Genomic DNA, 11,908 nt, shown 5'->3' with positions numbered 1-11,908 from the left:
ACAGCAGGAAATCCTTATCCATTGCATAAGGCATATTGGCACATTCATTTCCTGTGAATTGTGAATGATATTTGACAAACTAAACTATTTAATTAATGACAACTTTTATGATAATTCTCTTTCTTTTTTTACTTCTTTTTATTGGTAAAAAACATTAAAAGAAAAAATTATCGTTTTTCAAATATCCTTTTTCTTTATTTTCTAGCCTCACAAAATAATAGAAGTAATGATACCAACGCATTTTTTAAATGCATTTTTCAACATACTCTTTGTTGTTAAAATTTACATGGAACCCGTTAAATTTATGTGAGGCTAGCACGATTTGATCGATGGGATTTTGTGTGAATTTTAACCAGGTCAAAATAATATGTGGGAAAAAATGTACGTTAGAGTGTGTTAACACTAACAACAAATCTTCTACCATTTAGAGCACTCTTTTAATATACATTTTTCAACACATTATTTTTGGAGTAAAAATTACATCAATTCCACTAAATTCATTCGAGACAAACACAGTTCAGTGGGTTTTGTGTAAATTTTAACCAATCCAAAAAGATGTTTTGGAACTTATCCTAGTTTTTTAATAATGCTACCAACACACTTTGTGTTAACACTTTTCAGCACACTCTTTTTTATTGATTAAATTTCACATGGATCCCACTAAATATACATAAACCACTTGTGATTTCCTAGGACTCAAATGAATTTTAATTAATGAAAAAGATTGTGTTAAAGAATATGACGCTAACGGTGTTTTTTAGGCAATGATATAAGACATATGTTTTAGATATTAAATATTATAATTTGTGATATTATACAGCTTATCTCTCTATCCTTAAAAAAAATGTTTATCTCTGTTTTATTTTATTTTGGATAGTGAAGAATCACATTTGTTGATAGTGAAACCTAAAGACAGAAAAGCAGTATTGAGTCTATCAATTCATGTCCTTGTGAGTTGTTTCAAACCATAAAGAGTTTTATAGAGCATGCACACCAGAGGATCCTTCAAAACCAGTGCTCGTGAGCTTAGCTCGGTTGGTATGGACAATGCATAATATGTGCAAGATCCGGAGTTCAAACCCTGGCCACCACAGGAAAAAAAAAAAAAATCCTTCAAAACCAAGGGGTTGAACCATATATATAAAATCTTCATCAAGGAACCCAATGAGAAAGGTATTGTTGTTAATGTCCAATCATTGAATAGACTGATGATGAGAGATTACAAGAGTCGACACTATTATTATAGTTATAGGTTTGACAACTTGAGAAAATGTCCTGGTTTAGTTAAAAAAAACCCTCTCCTTGGTGAAAACTTTTGGCGATGAGTTTGGTTTTGTATATTTCATCTTGCCATACGGGTTTTCTTTGATTCTAGAAACACATTTAAAACCAATATGTTTCTTGTTTGCTAAAGGAGAGGCATGAGTCCGTGTATTATTTTTTTATCAATGCATCATAATCTCCTTTCATAACAACACACCATTTCATGAAGGGTAAAGGTGTGCTTGGGTGTATTAAGTTCCAAGTGTGAGATAAAGAATGGGATGTAGTCTAGGTTTAAATATGCCATTCTTGGCTCAGGTTTTCATGGAGTGGGAGTTTTTAGGTGAATTATGAGCATAATAGGTGCAACATGTGTTGAGTCTACTATGCGACTCAACTCTACGATTGGATAAGATGAATGTAGATGAAGTATGATTGGACATAGGCGAGGATGAATGGGAATTTAGATCAAGGGAAAAGGTTTAACATTGGAGGATAAAGCAGTGTCAAGGGGGGTCGAAATATTAAAAGTAGGTATTTGTGACATGGGAGTGAGAAAGGATCCAACATATAATTGGGTATAACTAAAAGAATGTGGCTCATAAGAGGAAAATAGTTTAAAATAAGACAATATAGTTTCATTAAAAAAGAACATCCTTAGAGATAAAGATTATGCCACTAAGACATTTGCGACCCTTGTTAAATGAGGGAAGTAGAAGTTTGTTAATGAGATAGGTGGTAGTAAGGAAGGCATGGTCCCAACAGAAAGGTAATTTTGCTTGAACAAGAAGAGTTAAGCCATTTTTAACTATGTATATGTGCTTTCTCTCTACCGAACCATCTTGGTGATGTATATGGGGATAAATAATTTTATGAGTGATGTCTTGAGAGGTTAAAAAGTCGATGAAGGGGCGAAACTCGCCTCCACCATCAGTCTGAACAGACTTGATTCTACGATTTAACTGAAGTTAAACCAAAGATTTGAATTGTGTGCGAGACTTCATTTTTAGAGGATAAACCCGAGTAAAAATGATTATAGGCATCAACATAAGTAAAAAAAAAGTATCCACAAGAATATGTAACTGGGGCAAGACCATACAAATCACATAAAATAAGTTCAAGAGGACTGGTATCAGAAGAAGTGTATGCATCAGTGGTAGCATGTGGACTTTACCCAAACAACAATGATTGCAAAAATCAAGTAAGCTTTTATCAGGAATATGCACATCACAATGTTTTAGTACATACTTGAGCACCTTATGAAGACGGAACTTGGGCAACCTGACCTTTAATGCCAAATTTGATATTGACTAGGAGTGGATTGAACAAGTAATGAAGTATTAATATTGACATTATTATCTTTATTACAAAGTAAGTTCTTGAAACTCAATGCATAATTGAAAACGCGACTTAAGTGTAAATCCAAATTTATCAAAGAGTTGGAACTTGTGAGATTTATAACTTGTAAGGAACATGAAGCATCCTTGGAAAGGGCATGTTGTCATATTTGTCGAGTCCATAATGCCCAAGAATGCCTCTTAAAAGGATTTAGAAGAATCATAATGTGACAAGTAAGAGATTTGTTAAATTTTAGAGTGGTGTAAGATTAGAATGGAGAGGGAAAGTTATGAACCAAGGCAAGTGATTGACAAACCTTGACCATTGCCTACATGAACCCCGATCTAATCTAGATAAGTATGTTGCATTAAGGTTAAAAAAAAAATACTACAATTGTAGTAATTTCTAAATTTCTCTTCACGAGAACTTGTTCAACGAGAAACAAAAATTTTATTGAAGAATAAAGTTCACATTAATTGAAGGGTAATTTAGGAATACAAACATTAAATAAATTATATGTAGTTGATTGATACGTGCTTATATTTTCAGGTCATGCTAACTTGTACCCTCAGGGCACAAGTTAAGTAAGGACACAAGTTAAGAATCTAAAAAAAAATTTAAACATAAGTTTTGTATTGAAAAAATAAGTTTTTAAACTTTCAAGACATTGAATGCACGATTTCCAAAATTAAATTTTTACAATTGATTAATAAACTTGTGCCTTAAGAGCACAAGTTAACATTTCCCATATTTTTAAGATCCATCAAAGATAACTTTTTTGTTCCTTATATTCGAGACCGAAGATAATACATATTTTAATTTCTAAATGCAAAAGAGTGTGGAGTGTCCATAGAGCATTGAAGGAAATAGACATAAAAATATTATGTTGAAAAGTGATGAAATATAACATTTTAGAAGTTTAAAAATTGTTGTTTTCAATACAAAATTATTTTTTTAGCTTTCTTAATTTAAGAAGTGTTTAGCCATCACCCTGATTTCTTAAAGAATTTTGCCAACGAGTTCCCTCATTGCATTATTTAAAGATATCAAATTAAAAATTCATTCTTAAAAAAAAATTAAATACCCCAATTTAGTGACGAATCCATAAATGTTGTCATGTTGACTTGTGGAGGCACGATTGTATATGATAAATATTTATAAAAAGTTTTTAGCTATGCAAAAGTGATATAATAATAACATCTTATCATAGAGTAAAATACTCGAGATTATAAACACTATCCTACCATATATTAGAAAATTTAAAGATTTGTCAACATATACAAATTAAAATTGTTCTTTACGTGTCTTTATGCTTAAAAAATATGCAAGAAATTATTCAAAATTTCATCTCAAATGCATTTACACATTTAATTTTATAAAATTTATGAGTTAAATTCTTTTTTATGGTATAAATTTCCATTTAATGGGGGCAATATATCATTTTAAAAGGAAACAATAATTAAAATATCAAAGATTTAACAAATACAACTGGAAGAGTAGTGAGACAGTTGACTGCAAACTACTGTACCTAGATTTGTGGCCGCCTTAATTCCAATGCCTTAAATATAATTTTTTTTATGGGTCTTGCTAACTAGTGCTCTGAGGCCAATGGTTAAGGAATCTACAAATAAAAATTTTGTCTTGGAAATTAAGAGGTTACTTTTGATAAATTAATGATTACAAAACTTTTTCATGAAAAATTACTTGTTTTAGATGTTTAATCATTGCCTTTAGAGCACCGGTTAACATTTTTTTTTTATTTATAAAAACTATTTAAAATCTTTCCTCTGAAAAGAAAAAAAACTTAAATTCTTCAGCGTTTCCCTTTGTTAAACCATACATCCAAGAATACTTGTTTTCACTTTTAAGAAAATTGTCTATGTTTACTCCATAAACTAGAGCATAGAGGAAGCACCGGTGTAAGGATTCCACCTTGAGAGAGAGGCCCACAATTGGCCGAAATGAAGAACCAAGCACGTTCCCCCCTAGCGTATGCCAGCCTTGTTTTGGATAAATGAGAAATTCTTTGTTTGAAATAAATGCAGAGAAGGGATGGACCAACCACGTTCCTTCTTGCGTCTAGTCAAAGTATTTGCTCAAAAGAAAGAAGAAAAAAAACACTGACACGGGCAGTGAAATGTGTGTAACCAACCAACCAAAACCAAAACAAAACATATTTTACACTTTGATTCCAACCAACATTACAAATCCGCTCCTCACGCTCCCTCCCACTCCTAAACACAACTTTACACTTCAATTTGTTCAAGCTCAACATCTGGACCAACCAAAATTATTCCTACACCACTATTTTTCTTTATTACAGCATATATACTCATATATGTATTTGGATTTATCAGAATATTTCCTGTTTTTAAATTATTTTTTATTTGACAATATCAATAGAGAATGTAAAGAAAATTTAATGGTTGAGCGGAATAGTTAAAAATAAGTAATGATGTTTGAACAACTAAAAGTTGACAACTATATATAAACTCGTCAAAAATAATTGTTAATTTTATTAAAAAAGAGAGAAATAAAAATACGATGTTGGATAACTTTTGGAATGTTCAAACAACTTTTCTAGTTAAAGAATCGTATTCCCACCCAATATAAAAAATTTAACATACCAAAGTTGTTGTTTAAAAAATCAGTACACAATTTTTTATCAATTTCATTCCTATTTTTTTAAATAGTTGCATTTATATGATGAATTAATAATAATGAACTAAGTATAAGAATATTTTTGACACAAATTGATGTTTTATAGTCTTAACATATTATTATATTTTACATTTTTAAAAATTAGTTAAGTAAAAATCATTATGTTATTCTTAAGAAGACATCTCAACTAGACAGTACAATAATATGATATCCGTAGAAGTATGTCTAATCACAATCATGGTCCACATGATAAGAGAGTGTTCAATCAATCATATTTTATTTCCAATAACATGAAAGTCTTCAATCATTGAAACTAACTCCTCACCAACACTTTATTTTTTAATAATAGTGTACTATATTTTTCTCTGGTGCTCTTGAATTTTCACGAGGTGGTTGTGTTGTTTGAATTTGAACCTTGATCCCTAGCACACCTTCCCACTTTTTATAATTTTATTTGTGGTTTATAGTTCACGTTACAAGAATCACGGTTAATGTTTTTTTTCTTTTTCTAACAACCATAATAACTTCATCATAACGCATGCTTCATTATGTTGTTGTAGATTCTTGTCGTGTTGCATGACTAGTTACATGTTCCCTAGTTTCAACCTCTAGAAACTTCTCTTTACTTCAACTGCTTTCAAGTTTCATTCAAACAAGTGCATAAACATCATTTTATTTATTTTTATTTTTATTTTTATTTTACATGTTGACCAATTTATTTGCAATATATGATATGATTGTTCGTTACTTCCTATGATGAGTCAGTAAAAGAACAGATCTCTCTTAGATTTGTGTAGTACGAGGAAGCAGTGATTGTTTTCTTTCCTTTACTGTTCAATCAGTGTCTGTCTTGTGTACGAGGTTTTCTACTTTACTTTACTTTACCATAAATAGGTGTCTGTTGGAGAAAAAAATAAAATAAGAAATGATGGTTTGTAATGAAGAAGAGAAGATTCAGGTGTTTTCAGAAAATGAAACTGAGGTTTTTAGGTCAGATTCAGTTGATGGGTTGTTACCGGTTTCAACGGTTTTTACTGATGTTGGAGTTGTGCCTGAGCAACAAAAGAATGAGATTGAACACCTCATATTCAATTTGCAAAGTATGTATATAAATAATAAACAAAGTTACATTTTTTATTTTTATTTTTTTTCATTTTGGTTTTTGTTGAATTAAATGTGAAATAAATGTTGCTGATTTTGTTTTGTGCAGAAGAAGTTGAGGAACTGAGGCTGAAGCAGAGAAAAGTGGATGAAAAGAGGAGAGAAGCATTGAGTAAGATATTGGATATAAAAGGTAGTTCTTGTAGTGTTGATTAGGGATTCTATTATATGTTGATGTATGGATTAAAATTCTGTTGTTATGTTATTTTGATCAAAGGGTTGAAGAATTAATTTCATTTTGATATTCAGGGAGCATTCGAGTGTTTTGTAGAATTCGACCGGATCATTTGACCGAAAAGAGAAGAAATTCTGAACCTGTATCAGCTGGATCCGAGAGAATTCGGGTTAAGTTCGGAGGAACAAGGAAAGATTTTGAGTTTGATAAGGTTTTTCCTCAAGAAGCAAGCCAAGGTTAGTATAAAAAATCATTGTCTTTGCTTCCCAATTTTAATTATTTGATTGAAGCACCGAAATTTACTGATGTGGAAATGTTTGTGTTTACTATTGTTTGAACATCTGCAGAAAGTGTTTTTGTTGATGTCGAGCCGATTCTAAGATCTGCAATGGACGGACACAATGTGTGCGTTTTCGCTTACGGTCAAACAGGCACAGGAAAGACATTCACCATGGTCAGTCATGTTGATATTTTATGCTCATGTGCTAAATAATGTTACTGCTAAGTATGTTCTTGTGTAGCAGCATAGCTATTATCTAATGTGCTTGTGTAGCATCATAGCTATTATCTAATATGTATGTTGGCTTCTGCTATGATTAATTTTAGGATGGTACAAATGAGCAGCCAGGGATTATTCCTCGTGCTCTCGAAGAGCTCTTTCGTCAAGCATCCATGGATGGTTCATCTTCTTTTACTTTTTCAATGAGTATGTTGGAAGTTTACATGGGCAGTGTCAGGGATCTGCTGGCTCCCAGACAGTCTTGTAGATCACACCAACCTCTAGCAAATGGGTACCTTTTGCTATTTTCACTAAAACTTTTCTGCGCGTTTTGTTCAGCAGTGACAAAAATTCGATTTTAAATGATTTGATGATGGCTAAAAACGAGTTGAATGTAAAATGATTTATTTATGTTTAGAAATATTCATATAAAAGCGGGTTGGACAATAAATTTGAGGCTAAAAATCAATCGTAGAGCCAAAAACTTCAAATTTGAACTTCAAGTTAGAATCAATTCTAGAAGCAAAAACCAATTCTACTTAGAACATCCAAACACGTCAAAATTATTTCTAAACCTCTTGAATCAATTTTGTCTTTTTCAAAAGTGGAACAAAATGTACACTATTATGTATGATTGAGTTTCTTAGGGTAATTTGTTTGAGACTCTGGCTACAGCAATCTCAACATCCAGACTGATCCAAAGGGATTGGTGGAAATTGAGGGTCTCTCAGAAGTGCAAATTTCTGATTGTGCTAAAGCCAGATGGTGGTACAACAAGGGAAGACGATGCAGATCTACGTCGTGGACTAACGTAAATGAGGCATCAAGCAGGTCACATTGGTGAGTCATAGCTCTGATTAGATACTCCAAATATTTTCATGGTTTTCTCAGCTTGATAGTTACATTATCTGTTTAGCTTTATATATCTAGCTTGACAAGGATTAGCATATTTAGACGTGGGGATACTTCAGAAGCCAAAACCGAAACAAGTAAGTTGTGGATGGTTGATCTTGGAGGCAGCGAGCGGTTGCTAAAAACTGGGGCCCGAGGACTAACACTTGACGAAGGCCGAGCTATTAATCTTTCTCTTTCAGCTCTAGCTGATGTCCTTGCAGCTTTGAAGAGAAAGAGGTGTCATGTACCTTACAGGCAAGTATTATACTGGTGTTGATTTCTCATGTTTAATTATGCCTCTTATGCGGTTTATGCCTAAGACGGCTAGACAATTAAAGTAGGATTTAAGTGATATACATTGTTTGTGTAATAAAAGTTTTACACTCTCGATCAAAATCATATTTGTCAGATTACTAAAAATGTTTGACATTAATCATAAGTTCATAACTACTTTAAAGGCCATGCAAAATATAATTTGTTATTAGTTAACAGTGTGAATGTTTTATACTGCCAGTGCATCCAAATCAATAATTTTATGTTACTTTGTTTGCAGAAATAGCAAGCTGACCCAACTACTGAGAGATTCTCTTGGTATGATACTACTTTCTTCTCTAACACTACGAACTTTAGTATACCAAAATAGTGAAAAATTGAGATGAGTAAGAACGTGCATGTGCAAATGTAATATGGACCGTTTATGTTTTAAGCACATTTTTTTTTTCCTATAATATTAAAAATGTCTGATCTTTATCATGAAATACTTAAGGTGATGGCTCGAAGGTCTTGATGCTTGTGCATATTAGCCCGTCTGAAGAAGATGTTTGCGAGACGATTTGTTCTTTAAACTTTGCAAAGAGAGCAAGAGCAATAGAGTCCAATAAAGAAGTACCCATGGTAAACTTAATAAAAATTGTCCTAAACCAAGTTTCTAAGTGGAAACTGTTTGAACATTGATTACCGCATACATGTAATGCAGGAATTGAAGAAACAAAAGGAGACGAAGATTATGGAGCTCGAGGAAGACATTAAGGAAGCTGAAAAACAACGTCAGAGTTTAGGGGATCAAATACAGAATGTCGAGTTAAAGTTATGCGAGAATAAAAAGCTCTTTTCAGCCACATATAATCTTCAGGAAAGTGATGACTTGGAAACCTCTACTAGCCTCAAAGATGATTTCAAAGAGGTCACCGAAACTCCTAAAGCATCTAAGAAGTCTACTCCAAGAAGTGTCTCCAATTCAGTGCCTCGATTCATGAGTTCAACTGTTGCTAGTCGGCATAGGCAAATTGCTTCTGAGCAAGAAATTGGGGGGAGAACAAAAAGTTTAAGATCAGTAGTCACCAGAAATTCAATCCAGTTTCCATGTTCTCAATCATTAAGTTATTCAGATCTTCGCATCAAAGCAGTATTGCGAAGTTCAACTGGAATTGGAAAATCTCGGCATGCCGAAACAAATAACGTTCCAAATACCATTCATACAGAAAGGCCTAACTGCAATGAATTGGAATCAAAAGTCGTAACTCCTCGAAGTACAAAGGTTACCTCATCAGATTCAAATTTGAGAGTAACATTATGTCATCATAGAAGAAGGATGTCTAATCTGATCTAAGGGTTACAAGACATTTTATATTGCTAATGTTATCAAGTGGTTGAGTGTTAAACTCCTTTCACTTGTCTTTAACAAATGGTAGCCAAAGGTGTGTTAATATGCATGTTTTCTTGGGGGTGTTGGTGGTTGGTATCTGTTAATTACTTGTTTAACATGGTCTTTTTTGGTTTTTGAGCATGTTGGGTCCTTATAGTAATTTGCTTATGTGATGAAAACTTATTTAGTGGCAACTAACTTTTAGCTAAGTTTGTCACGAACCTTTAAAAGGAATTATGAATACAACAGTTTTTCAGGCTTGACTATGTAGTAGCATGGATTTTGTAATGTAAGAGTGTGTTACTAAAATTCCTATATAAGGGGCATTATTATGATTTTTTTTTTTTGAGGGAAAGGGGCATTATTATGATGTATGTCATGTTTTCTTTCGATCAACTTGCAAAAATGGATAGTTAGGAATTTGGATCCCAGCTAGGCATGGCAACAAAACCCATACCCACGGTTACCCGCCCGAACCAAATCCAATTTGACGGGTTTTCCCCGTTTTGACTGGGTTTGGGTATGAGTATGGGTTTTCCCCGATTACAAAACACGGGTATGGGATGGGTAACGGGTATATAGGTACCCACCCCGAACCCATACCCAAACCCGTCCCAAATGTAAAAAATTACTTTATGTTGATATGTCATGTTATTTTGTTTGATAATTGTCATGTTAATAAAAACTACCATTGATATTTAAAGATCAACTAAATCATTCCGTCTAACAAATGTTAAAGTGAGCGCATTGTTGGATAATGTATTACAACATTGCTTTTGGGATGCCAAAAAACTTCTATTTTTTAATAAAGAAAATTATTCAATGCGGGGATGGGGATGGGGTGGGGATACCCGAACCCGTCGGGGACGGGGATGGGATTCAATTTCTCATCCCCGTTGGGTATGGGTAGGGTAACGGGTAAGTATATGAGAATCGGGTATGGGGACGGGGAAGGTAAAACCCGTCCCCACCCCGCCCCATTGCCATGCTAATCCCAGCTTTGCCGTTTTAATAAATTATAAGTAAAAAAAACAACTAACTTACCTTGCCGTTTTCTGTTTCGCTTTCATTTTCTTGGAATGGAATTATTTCACAAGATATACTTTTTTGTTGACATTTAAGTTCGATAAGAAATAGATGTAAACTTGTGCCATCATCGCATCTCAACACTGGTCATGTAAGAATTAGTTGTTGCAGGTTCGATCCTTGGCATCTTGAGCCTAAACCAAGAAATGTAAACTTGTGACCACACACTGAACGAGAGAAGCTATTAATTAATGATGCTAACATTTTTTTTAAGGCAACAGTAACCTGTTAGGGGTGTTCGTTTCATTCCTAGGAATAACTTTCTTGAAAATATAAGGATGAAAGTTTCATTCTAAGGTATTTTTAAAAAAGATGTTTGATTAATATAATAATATTCATAAGAACTTTTCTAATAAGGAGGTTAAAAGGTAGTTATACAATTTATTTTCATGGAAACTTTATTCCCATCCTTTTCTTTGAATTTTTTTTCTAGTCTCCAGAATATTTTATATCCAAGAATAAAATTTAATAAACTCGTAAAAAAACGTATAAATACATATTTTTATCATTTTATTTCCGAAAATCTACGAAAATAACTTGAAACAAATGCATTGTAATATTTTTGGTTTTTCAATTTTCTTTTTGGTACATGAAATTCTACTTGAAAATTATTCCGAAACTCAAATATTGATTATTGATTAATCAATTTGTTAAGTCTAGTCCCTTTAGCAAAACCCAACATCCGTTGGTTATTATTATTAATCTCATAAAATATACAATATAATCATTTTATATTAATTTAAGTATCGATTTGATTTAAAAAAAAAAAATACATTTACGTCTACATTGATTCAAGAAGAGCGGACAAACAAACGCATACTGTCCGTATGTACGCTAGTATTGTATAAAATAAAATTATTTTACTACCAAATTGAATCATACTTGACTAATGAACTAGATGAACAACTTTATCAGTTGTATAACTATCCAGTCTTTTAAGCATGGTCTACGAGCTTTCTTTGCTCTACGGACGAATAGGTCATTGAAAAGGATGGAGTCCTCTGAGAGATATTGAGAAAAATAGAATATGCATGTCAAGGCCTAAATTCCAGTAAGGTTTTTTTTTTTTTCATTCCTCTATCCTCCAGATTAAATATATAAATTTGCTGACATCAAAATCATGAAATATTGAAGAGGTTATAGTGCATGCTTCATTATATTCATGTTTTTCTTTAAAGAAAAAGGG

The 11,908-nt window shown here is 32.6% G+C and overlaps 1 protein-coding gene across 1 annotated transcript; it reads left to right on the top strand.

Moving 5' to 3' along the window:
• Nucleotides 1-5,568: 5,568 nt before the first annotated feature.
• LOC146957163 (P-loop containing nucleoside triphosphate hydrolases superfamily protein) lies at nt 5,569-9,902 on the top strand. Its single transcript, XM_085741149.1, has 10 exons — nt 5,569-6,362; nt 6,473-6,556; nt 6,673-6,834; nt 6,946-7,052; nt 7,205-7,389; nt 7,773-7,937; nt 8,028-8,246; nt 8,545-8,582; nt 8,758-8,885; nt 8,968-9,902. The coding sequence occupies exons 1-10, from the start codon at nt 6,188-6,190 to the stop codon at nt 9,598-9,600; spliced, it is 1,896 nt and encodes a 631-aa protein (XP_085597275.1). The 5' UTR covers nt 5,569-6,187; the 3' UTR covers nt 9,601-9,902.
• Nucleotides 9,903-11,908: the final 2,006 nt, after the last annotated feature.

This window comes from Medicago sativa, chromosome 1 (assembly GCF_051527215.1).
Source record: "Medicago sativa cultivar Bolivia chromosome 1, Bolivia_mono, whole genome shotgun sequence".
In the NCBI taxonomy this organism is placed as follows: Eukaryota; Viridiplantae; Streptophyta; class Magnoliopsida; order Fabales; family Fabaceae; genus Medicago; species Medicago sativa.
Note: the sequence above shows the minus strand (reverse complement) of the source record. Positions and strands in the feature narration are given on the sequence as shown.